This window comes from Scardinius erythrophthalmus (genome assembly GCF_964197995.2).
Source record: "Scardinius erythrophthalmus genome assembly, chromosome: 6".
In the NCBI taxonomy this organism is placed as follows: Eukaryota; Metazoa; Chordata; class Actinopteri; order Cypriniformes; family Leuciscidae; genus Scardinius; species Scardinius erythrophthalmus.
In genome coordinates, this window is record NC_138226.1 from 32,402,844 (window position 1) to 32,415,239 (window position 12,396).

General features: G+C 34.1%; 1 protein-coding gene across 1 annotated transcript; it reads right to left on the bottom strand.

The window, feature by feature from the left end:
* Positions 1 to 5,371: 5,371 nt before the first annotated feature.
* Positions 5,372 to 11,577, bottom strand: cUnh3orf38 (chromosome Un C3orf38 homolog). The gene is made up of 3 exons (XM_081369225.1): positions 11,354 to 11,577; positions 11,006 to 11,181; positions 5,372 to 8,440 (listed from the first exon to the last, which is right to left on the bottom strand). Exons 1-3 carry the CDS (start codon positions 11,478 to 11,480, stop codon positions 7,886 to 7,888), a joined length of 858 nt encoding a protein of 285 aa, XP_081225351.1. The 5' UTR covers positions 11,481 to 11,577; the 3' UTR covers positions 5,372 to 7,885.
* Between the last annotated feature and the right edge of the window lie 819 nt (positions 11,578 to 12,396).

The following is a 12,396-nucleotide window of genomic DNA, read 5'->3' on the forward strand; positions in this document are numbered from 1 at the left end:
TACACCACATCAATTTGGTCACAGCGCCACCTATTGGTCAAAAGTGAAAGACAATTAAATCATTACTAGTGACTGTATTTATGATTTTTCAGCCATTTTGCCTAAAACCTCTTAATATGTCTTTAATTGCTCATTGCTGCAGTTGGTCTGATGCTTCCAGCCATGTTTGCATGACTTATCATGTTCTTTGTGCTTGGTCCCTTAATTGCTGCTTGCAACTATATTTATTATTACATTTAAATTATACTCTTTACACTATCATTCAAAGGTAAAAAAAAAAAAAAAAAAAAACCTGTTTGGGTTCAAAAATACTTTTTTTTAAAGAAATTAATACTTTTATTCAACAAGGATGAATTAAATTGTTCGAAATTGACAGTAGAGACATCCATACAACAAACGCTACAACAAATAAAGGCTGTTGTTTTAAACTTTCTAATCATAAAAAAAAAATCTCATTTTCATCAAAAATATTAATTAGCATGACTGTTTTCAGCATGGATAATGATAAGAACTTTCTTGAGCACCAAATCAGCTAATTAAAATTATTTGTGAAGGATCATGTGACACTGAAGACTGGAGTAATAATGCTGAAAATTCAGTTTTGATCACAGAAATAAACTACATTTGAAAGTATATTCAAACAGAAAATAGTTATTTTAAATTGTACTAATATCTCACAATGTGCTGTATTTTGATCAAATAAATGAACATCAGTGAGCATAAGAGACTTCTTTAAATATATATTTGAAAAAATCTTACTGTCCCTAAACTTTTGAATATACACTTTTTCCATCTCTGCTGCTGTTTTGGGTCTGTGTACATTGTTGTGGTGCCATCAGCCGATCACCGTTGTCATGATGTCACTTCCTGCGACTCCAGATTAGACTGACATTTATGGTTAAGGAAATTGTCTGAAAAAAAAGGCCTGAAATTTGTGAGTAAAGACGCAATAAGCAGGTTGCGTAATTCTGACAGGTCACATGCCAGCTGAGAAACTGCAATGGAGATGAATGGGAATGCTATTGGATAATTCCTCCACCTAGGAATTATACAGACCTCCACGGGTAAATAAACTACTAAAGGATATCATAGCAAGACTTCCTTTTTCTGCGAAAAAAAGTGGCACTGCAGTAAAACGGACCTCAGATGGCAAATTAACTTTTGCCATTTTCATTCCACCGTGAAAATACTGTTCTCTAATTGGATTAGGCCCTTGATCGGAAGTGGAGTTTCAGCGGGTGGGAGCATTTTTCTCTGCCGAGAGCCACAAAAAAAAATCACTGACCCCTGAAGTGTCACCCTCATGAGGCCGGTAACAGTACTGCTGTAAAATGAATCATTCCTTCACACTCACTTTCCCAGAATGGCCATGGACTGAGGTGACAAACAGAGTAGGAGAACGGCACAGCTGGGCTGCTAGAAAAACAACGAGCAAGACATAAAACATAAAACATGGACTTAAACAATATTTTATGAGCTTTGACTTAATGATGACCACCTCAGAGAGCGTTATATAGCCTGACCTGTACAGCCACACGTATGCAGGATTAAACCACTAAAATCACCACAATTATCACTGGGTGAATATGAGTTCATCCCTGGAGGTGAATATGAGTCAAAATACACTACAGTCAAAAGTTTGGAATAATTCACTTTTTTTATGTTTCTGAAAGAAGTCTCATGCTCACCGAGGCTGAATTTATTTAATCAGAAATATAGTAAAAACAGCAATTTTGTGAAATATTAATATAATTTAAAGTAACTGATTTTTTTATTTTTTTTCTTAATTTTAATATGTATTTTATTCATGTGATGGCAAAGCTGAATTTTCAGCAGCTTCACAACATTTCAATTCAGCACCAAATCAGCATGGAAAATGCTGATTTGCCATCACAGGAATACAATTTATTAAAAAATAAAACAGGTAATTTAAATTGTAATAATATTTCACAACATTATGCTTTATTGTATTTTGATCAAATAAATGCAGCCTTTGAGCATAAGAAACTTTAAAGAAATCCAAATGTTTGACCTGTAGTGTGTCGGGTTGAAATATGTAAAATTTTCAGCCCCATTCGTTAACATTAATGCATTAGCTAACATGAACTGACAATAAGCAATATATATTTTTACAACATTTAATAATTTGGTAACACTTTACAATAAGGTTCATTAGTTAACATTAGTATTAACTAACATGAACTAACAATGATCAATACATTTGTTACAGTCCTTATTAATCTTTGTTAATGTTAGTTAATAAAAATACAACTGTTCATTGATTATTCATGTTAGTTCAAAGTGCATTTAATGTTAACATATACAACCTTTGATTCTAATAACGTATTAGTAAATTTTTTAATTAATATGGACTAAGATTAATAAATGCTGAAGAAGTATCGTTCATTCTTAGTTTATGTTAACTAAGATAGTTGACTAATGTTAACTAATGAACTTTATTGTAAAGTGTTACCATTAATCTTTGTTAATAAGTTATAATATATATATAATATAATTTTGATTTTAAAAAAATAAGTACATTTTGAAATTAGATTAACAAACGTTGTAGAAGTAATGTTCATTCATGTTTACTACAGTAGCTAACTAATATTAACATATGAAAACTTAAAGAAGTATTGTTCATTCTTAGTTTATGTTAACTTACTAATATTAACTAATGGACCTTATTGTAAAGTGTTACCATTAATCTTTGTTAATGTTATAATTTTGATTTAAAAAATAGAAAATAGATTTGAAAATAGATTAACAAATGTTGAAGTATTGTTCATTCATGTTTAATACAGTAGCTAACTACTGTTAACATATGAAACCTTAAAGTGTTACCACTAAAGCTTTTGCCTTTATATAACAAACAGGAATTCTACAGACACATACTGGAATCAACATAGTGGACGCTGACGATATTAACAGCAGCCTGACTGCATCGGAATGTTTGTGTGCTGATGTCATGGGGAGAGAGAGAGGGAGGGAGGGAGGGGGCGGGGCATGGGGAATTGAAATTAATGACAGTAATCAGTGGCAAACAGCGAAGGAGGCAAGGGCAATTAATATACACAGGCTAGCAGCAGGCCTGAGATCAGTGTTTAGATGCAGATACAGCAGATGTCCTGAAGAGCCAGAGGACAGCAGCCAAAGCCAACCTGACAGTCTGCTGGCACTCCAGATAACATGATCATTTCCCCATCAGCAGACTCGCTCAAGCCTCTTTAACACCCGCTGCTCGCTCCTCGTACACATATTACAGAGTTGGTCCAAATACTTCAAAAAGGACATTCTGACAGACCACCTTCAGCTCTGAGAGGATTGATTTGTGCTGTAAACATTAAAGTGAGATGTAAAAGTCATTAAACATCACTTGAATTATTTTCATTTATTTAGTTTGTCAACAGTTTTACTGGGTTCGGTGAACTGCATTGTGCTTGTTCATTGTTAATTGTTTACACAAGAGGAACCCAAATTCTGCATCGCTCTGTGAAAGAGCTCCACAATGAAATAAAGTGTTAATCTACAGCACGCTCCACAAAGATTAGTGCTTTAAAAAATAATACACAAATTCCGTTGTCTTTTTTTGAAGTGAGTGATTATGTTAGAAAAACTATTATGTAACATAAAACATGTTAGTTAATAATATACCAAGAAGTAAAAAATTGTTTCAAACATCAACTTTATAACCTTCTTTCCAACAGTTAATTAAAATATCCAACAAATAAAATTACACTATATCATGACATTGTAATCTGTTGTATTTGAAGTGTATTGTAGTAAAACTTTGTTTTGATTATTATTAACTTGTTTAGCTTTGTATGCAACATGCTATATTGCATAATTTTCATCCATTACAGAAATATTATTGGGAGCCTTTTTATAGCATGGTGAGAAAACAACGAAATAAATCTCATTCTTTTTTTCTTCTTGTTTTAAATATATTTTTACGCATGTAGTGTTGACTACATTTCACAAGCTCAACCATTTAATCCTGTTTTTTTTTTTTAGATTAGAACAAATGTATAGTTTAAAATCTATTTTGGTAACAGATCAATTTCATATCAATATTAAGATTAATATAACAAAATAAAATAATATAATGATGACATTTAACGCCTCAGATTTGCTCTTTATTCTTTTTGGAAAAAAAAAAAGTTTTAAATGGTCAGTCATGGCAGAAGCAAATAAACTCATTCTCATTTAACTAAATCAGCCTGCACTTCAAACGAGGGAGTTTGTTTTGATCCCTGCTGCTGTACAAGGCAACATTCCACACTCTAATGTACAAGTGAACAGAGGTCAGATGATAAATGTTGATCACGTCTTCAGGTTCTGTCCTTCCCACATGTATAAACAAGCCACAGTACACTGATGCACTATAAATGCCGTCTGTTTGCTTTGCAGCTCTAATTCTTATGGATGAGGGTCTCTCGGACTTCAAACAGTAACTCATTGAATTAACCAATTGATTTGTCTGGCCTGTCAAAGGTTTAATAGATGGATTACTTGCTTCAAGGAGTTTTTGTATTTCTTCCCCCACTAAGGACATTGTCAAATACATCCATAAATAACGTTCACTTTTAATATACTTCATCCAGTTGTTTCCAAAAGTGTTAATTTAGGTATTTGCTATACACTTAGGATGAGATTGATTTACAAGCAAGCAATCAACAATAAAGTTCAAAATGTACACTTTGGTACATGAACAGCACTATAAAACATTGGAGTTGCATAAAACAAATTGATTTCCTAAAATAATTGCTTTGCCACTTGAATTTGACACAAATAATGGGGCAATTGTGCCCCCATGTGGGCATTTCATTGATTTTGTGACAAATAGGCTCTAGCAGACCAGCAAAGTCCAAGTACTGAAACAAGTTGATATACTAGAGTTGTATGATATGATTCTGGATCAATTGAAAATCTCTTTTTTTTTTTTTAAATCACGATACTCTCAAGATTCTGAATAGACAACAATGACAAAATGTTAATTGCTGCAGTCTATTTAAAAAAAAAACAATGTAATGAATTTATTATTATTTTGATTATAACATTATTAATCATAAATATTAATGTCATTAAAAATCGTATTAAATAAATTATTCAAAATACACTCTAAAAAAAGATGGTTCTTGAAAAGTTATTTTAAAGTAGTAACAGTTCTATTTAGAACCATATCGTCCTGAAGAACCCTTTATATGCTAAAATGGTTCTTTGTGTTAAGAGTTTACGGTTCTTTATTCCCGCCTTTTGTTTTCAAATCTGTAACTGTCAAAGCCTCCTCATTACTGATTTTCTGGAGCTCAGCTATACCAGAGGGACTGTCCCTGTAAAAAAAGGATATAGCAAAACAATATTTGGTAACACTTTATTTTACAGTGTCCTTGTTACACTTTACATGTATATTTCACTAGTTTCATTAGCCTACTGATGAATCAGCATTTTTGATCGAATCTCTTGAACTAATGACTCGATGGCAAATACATTTTTAACAGTCACTTGTTGCCACCTACTGGAATAATTGATACAATGATTTGAAGCGTCAAGCTACATTCAAACAGTGATTAACTCTGCCTGCATCTGAAATCTGAATTCACAGTACTCATAAAAGACATTCTGGGATTCTTAAGTGTGCATATAATGGACACTTTACTATCCCATGAGGCCACGGGAGAGAATTTGCGAATGTTAGTGAAGTGTTGCTGGTAGGTCACATGATAAGAACAACATGGCAGATGTAGTACGTTCCAGATTACATTCACACTAAACACATTTATACTATATAGAATGTACTTTTTTAGCAGTCGTGAAGTAATTACTTATTCTAAATAAGATCCGAATGTTCTCAGATCTGAATGTTCGCTGTGATCGCACTTGTCAACGGTTTAATGGACATAGCTTGTCATTCACAAATAAGACTGTGGGTGTTGTGTTGTGCTGAGTTAATCTTGCAGCAGTTAAACGATTTATTGTGCCGCTCTTTGATAAACTATATTGTGTAAATTGACCCAGTATTTAAAAAAGCTTATAGTTTAAGTTTAAAAGTTGGTTTCTATACAGCATGGCAAAATAGCTTAGCCCAAACTTCTACATTTTCTTTAGTTCCACTATGAAACAGATTCATAAGTGAATGAATGTCTAGAGAAACCTTTTAATCATAGCACAGCCATTCAGTTTGAATACGCCTATAAAGGCTATAAACAAGTGAACACATTAAAGAGCTTATGTGCTATTTTCTAACCTTTCAAGCAATAATTTAAACGTAACAACCAAAAAAATAGACTCGCCAATTAAAAAAAGTTCATTGTTCACCACTCCAAAACATATCTGAGAGATTTACCATCAAGACGTTAACATGGGCTTTATGAGAAACACACTTCTCCATTTAAGACAATCTGAAGTCGCAATGATCCGCAGACGCCAGTGAACTGTATTTTTGAACCTGCACGTCATAACTGTGAGTTCAGCCAAACCACTTATTAAAAAGAAAGAGGCCACGGCTATAAAGACAAAAACGAGGAGCTTGTTATTTTTCTTTCGGGGAGGTGAACAGGAAAAAGATCAATGGTTGTGGTGCCGTCTTTTGCCACAGCTATGGCACTCTGTGGCATTAAAAAACAGCTCAAGAAATGATATTATCGAAGCGTCAGCCTTTGAAGCGAACGCCAAGAATAATTTCCCACATATAACATTCCCCACTGAAACCACACATTGCTGTGGTGAACACCCCTCCCAGCCCGGCTCATATTCACTTTCCATATTCCTCCAGAGAGAAATGCAGCTTCATCTACTGCCCAATTAGAGACTGATGAGTCGCTTCTAGCCTCTTAAGCCCCACAAAAGGTACTTTATTCCAGTAAGGAGCGAAAAGTGTTATTGCTCCTTCCGCAATAAAGCAACAGAGTTGATGATCATGAGGCCTTTATAAGGGAATGAGTGAATGTAACACCACTGCTGTACAAAATGATTACCGTAATATTATGTGGAAATGATTTGGAGGAACATACAGTAATAAAAAAATTAAAAAAAGAGGTTCTTCCCAAGATCCATAAAGATGTCCGTGTGTTTGAGCCACAACTTGACAAATAAAATAAAATAAAAGCCATGAGGCACAGGGATGTTCTTAACAAATATTTTACTGGGAATTGATCCAAGTATTGATAAAAGTACTTATAAATACAGTAATGTTTTTTAAGGTATTTTAAATGGAATCTTAAGACGATTCTAATATTCCAGACAGTTTGAATTCTAGTCAACCAGAATTCACAAATGAATAATAATAATAAAAATAAAATGAAATAAAAATAAATGGCATGAAACAATTAAAATTGAAATATTTGATTTTGACCCTAATACAAATTCAACAAAGAAATTCTGAATGTGAATTTAAAAATAGCCCTCACACAAAATTATTATAGAAATTAAATTAGGATTTCTATATTAAACAATAAATCAAGATATGAAAGTAAGACTGCCATCTTAAAGTGGTATTTCTGTTTATTTCACATTTGATCTAAAATTACTAAAAAGTCAAATTTATTGTTCTTTTATACACATTTTGTTTATAAATTAAAAATTGTGAAAGGCCAAGATCAATATATTTAATCATTTTCATAAAATTACTGAAAGATTACATTTTGCAGAAATCTTAGTATAAATTAAGCTGAGGTTTGCTAGGGTTCAAACTGACTGGAAACTGTCCTTCAAGTCAACAAAAAATACAAACTAAGATCCTTTTATAAATGAATATCTATCCCACAATAAAGTGGTTTACAGATGTTTAAAGATGTTTCACAGAACATTACATCCTCCATGTTTTACCCAGTTTATCTCTTCACTGTCAACAAAAACAAAAAGGCCTCACAAGGATTTCTGACTCTCAATTACAAAGCCTCAGCAACTCTTTTGAATCATATGTAACAAGTGGTAACGGTCTCTCTGTGATGGCACTTTGTGCTTCTACTTTTATATATACGTACTTTATTTTCCAGCGATTGTTGTCCATTGGTGAGCGAATGAGCCCAAATACTTGCTCAAAAATCCCAAGGCAGGCATTGTCACGGTGGATGGTCCCTGCTACGGCAACTGCCACCAGTCCATGAGCTGAAGATATACACTTTAACCCATAACCCTCCAAGTTTGGGCAGAACAACAAACGTTCCTCTCCTGCAAGAGCATGTAGCCGCTGGCTGACCATCTGTGCCCCATTGAACTCATCTAAACGCTGCTCTCCCGTACATAAGAGAAGTCGAAGTCTCGCGTCCTCCCAGAAATGCTGAGGACCCCAGTCCTGCACCGGAGGCCCTTGACTGGGGTTCTGAGAGTTCAGAAGGCTGTAGAACCACTGGCAAAACTGTTTTCCCAAAGCTGCAAGGTCTGACAGACCATCTCCAACCTCATCTGTAATGACTGTGTTCTTCTCACGCCTTGAGATCTGTTTGAAATATGGACCAGGTCAAAATACAACCTATGAAACCTTAACTTGACAAGTGATATTCAATGCAGCGTTCATACAGATTTGAAAGAAGAGATTCAAGCACTTCTCAAGCAGTGGCAGGCGGTGCTTTTCAAGAAATGGGGAGCTTCTTTTCTTTTTTTAAAGTGAAATTACTTAATTACACAAATGTTTGGTTTTTTTTTGTTTTTTGTTTTTTTTTTACTTTTTTAATACTTTTATGCGGCAAGGACAAAAAAGATTTATTATAAAAGATTTACTGGAATATTAAATCATAATGGAGCACATTTTAGAAGGATCATGTGACACTGAAAACTGGAGTAATGGCTGCTGGAAAGTCAGCTTTGTCATCACAGGAATAAATACATATTACATACAATATATTAAAATGAGAAGTTATTTTTAATCGTAAGCATATTTCACAATATTACATTTTACTGCTTTTTTTATCATAAGAATGCAGCCTTGGTGAGCACAAGAGACTTCTTTCAAAAGCTTACCGACCACAAACCTTTGAACACAAGTTCACTTCTAAACACTTTAGACTTGTAAACACACAGAGAGAAAGAGATATTACAACACTCCATGTACAGCAATATTTTTTAAATGACAAGTGCTGTCAATCATGTATGTCACAGGTTTAATTGTATTGGCCACTCAAGGCAAAGTTCTGCCTTTTTAATACCTCATCCAATTATCAATAGATAAGCTGGGCTTCCAGGCGGGACAAAATACAGTGCTTGAAAGCTCAATGTTTAATGTTTAATCAGATGCCAGCCATATGCACATATCACTCTGACACACAATCACAGCAAAAATGACGTGTTTAAAGCCACGTTCAATAAACGTCGATCTTAGCCCTATTGACAGTTATGGTTTAGCTTTTGCTCATAAACTTCTACTGAATCCCAGCTTTAGTGGTGTTCTATGGGCTGTGTTATTTAACTTTCATTCAAAAAATACTGAGATACACAAAGAGTGATTTTTTTTAATTATCCTTATTCTTGTAACATAACAGGTATCAAGCATTTTCAAGGATGATATTCCAAATTCAAGCACAATTCAACACAATTAAAGGATTAGTTCGCTTCAGAATTAAAATTTCCTGATAATTGAACAAATGTGCCTGAAAATCTGCACAGTCTGACATCGTTGTTGTAACAGGCCTCCGGCCTCCGGCCTATGTCACGTGTGACCTTTCAACGTGATTACGTAATGCGTGGAGCATCACAGAGATAGAACAAGACGAGCATTTGTGGTTAAAAAGTATATATTGTATTTTTTTTAAAAAAATGACCAATCGTTTCACTAGATAAGACCCTTAATCCTTGGGCTGGGATTGTGTAGGGCCCTTTGAAGCTGCATTAAAACTGCAATTTGGACCTTCAAACCATTGGACCCCATTGAAGTCATTAAACCCCATTAATTTTTTTTTCGACTGAAGAAAGAAAGACATGAACATCTTGGATGACGTGGGGGTGAGTAAATGATCAGGAAATTTTAATTCTGAAATGAACTAATCCTTTAAGTTGAAAGCATAGGCCCTAAGCAATAAAATCAAGCATTTCCAAACTTTGTACAAGCCATGTCAATGGCATTTCCAGTAGGGGGAATCTCAAGAAAACATGTCCAAGCCACATTACACACTAAAATCAACCAATCAATCAAATATTGCATAAAGGCAATGATATCAGTTTTCTTGACATTACGATTTCTTGCATAACGCTATTTTTATGATGATAAACCCCGAACTGTTATATAGAGCTATTTTTAACTGTATTAGGGTAGTTGACTCATAACGCATCCATTATTCAACCTTATGATTTAAGGCTAAAAATCATAACCTAAATATATAGGCTACATAAAAAATCTAATTATTTATTTCAACATTTTATAACTTCTTTGCTTCATCACATATGTGATTTTTTTTTTTTCATTTTTAATCACCCTCACCTTCTTGCATTCACTGGTTCATTTAAATGGCCCCACAGAGAAACACTTTCAAAAGAACAAATATTTCACATAGTTTCTTAATCTAAATGCAAAAAATTACTAATACTACTACTATTAATAATAATAATAGAATTAGAAAATGCTGATTACAGTTCTTTAAAATAAAGCATATAATGTCAGAATGTCAACCTCCAAAAATGATTTAATATCAACAACCCATAACAAGCAAGCAAATAAATAAATAAATTATTACAACATATTATAATTTATTGCATTTATTTTTTTATTTATTTTTTAAGCTCTATCATGATGTATAAATACTTTCAACTATATTGTAAAGTAAAACCACTTTTTAAATAGTAATTTAAATTAGATTATCAATGATAATTGGGGCAAAATGTAGTCTACTAAATCTACTTAAGCGTCATAAAAAATATGAACACAATATAACAAGCTCTCAATGATCATAAAAAATATTTGTTTTCAAGGGGGAACAAATCTGTTGATTGCGATGCATATCACCCAAATATGTTTTTGACAAATTGTGTTTAAAGATTGACCCAGTGTGAAAAGATCAGTCTCGATGCCTACCTCACCAGACGACCAAAACTCAATGGTTCTCCTGACCAGCTGATGTTTCTCACTATTAGGGGGCATGGCAACTCCTTCATTGGCAAGATACTTAAAAATGACATCCCGGTGTACCTTCTTTCTCTTGAGGAGCTCCTCAGCATCTTTTGAGTAAGTTATGGTGGCTTCAATAGCCTCTGTTGATCAGGAAATAGACTGTGACAGACTGACAGATACACAGCTCACAATAAACAAGTCACAATTGTTCAAAATCTAGTGTGCCGCCTACCTAAACACTTTTCTAGCCACCAGACATCGCCGATATTTACAGAACCGTTTGGAAAAAGGTTAGCTTCACAGTAGTCTTACCTTCTGTGCTCTCTACAGCAATCAGTCGATTCGTTACTGTATCTTTAAGGGCGAGCAAGTCGTCCAGGGGTAATAATTTTAACAGTTTTCGACAGCCACTTTGCTCTTTTATTGACAAATGTGACATGCTTACACCAGTTATGTCAAACTACTCATATCACGTACTTCTACTAGGATCTGCGCTATGTGAAAGTAGAACAAGCAGTTGTTTCCGTTGTTGTGGCGCACTACAGCGCCTTCACAGTCCAGATAAAGGTGGTGCACCAATCATCCCGTCAAAATAAAAGTTCAAGAGACCTAAAAGCGACTGAACATACTAACAGCCCATTGGAATATTGGGAAAACTGTTTATATCTGATGGCATTGCAGTTTTTGTGTACGCCAGCCTTATCTGTACTAGGCCTACCCTGTGAGACTGTGGAGGAAGAGGAAGTATTGTTCAAGAGGAGAAATCTCAACCCAAACAGTCAAACCACTTTTATTTCTCATTTAAAAAGTTACAGTTTCCCACATTTACACTAGGACATTTAATAACCACATGACCCCTGGGGCCTGTACCATGATGGTAGTTGAACAAACTCAGGGTTGCAGGATTAGTTTTGAGTAGGCAAAACCACCAAACCAATCCAACCAGGCTTTGTTGGTACCATGATGCTGATCATCAACTTTCTCTCTCAACTCAGGCCTTGATCCTGAGTTTAGGAGTTTAGGTGTGACATTAGTAGCGAACAGCCAATCACATGCTGAGAAAGAGTGAAACTCATTCAAAACTCACTGAAATTCATTTCTCGTGAGAGAAGCAGCACAATTCACTTATTAAATAAAAGTATTAAAATATTAAGAATTTAAACATTTACACAGCAAGAAAATAGCTGTCTATGTAAGAGGACAACTAAAAGAAAAAGTCTCCTTACTGTATATCAGTGCAAGTAAAAGTTGTGAAGTTAGTTTATGCAGTTGATAAAGGTATAGAGAGAATTGAACATTTAAGCTCACATGTAGTCAATTTTATAGCTTCATATATTGATTCTAAAGCATATTTA

Excerpts from the sequence above, each read along its gene's own strand:
- cUnh3orf38 (XM_081369225.1), bottom strand. The coding sequence starts at position 11,480 with ATGTCACATTTGTCAATAAAAGAGCAAAGTGGCTGTCGAAAACTGTTA. Across the intron at positions 11,182-11,353 it reads TGCTGTAGAGAGCACAGAAG|AGGCTATTGAAGCCACCATA; the intron begins GTAAGACTACTG and ends CCTGATCAACAG. Across the intron at positions 8,441-11,005 it reads AGTTTTGGTCGTCTGGTGAG|ATCTCAAGGCGTGAGAAGAA; the intron begins GTAGGCATCGAG and ends TATTTCAAACAG.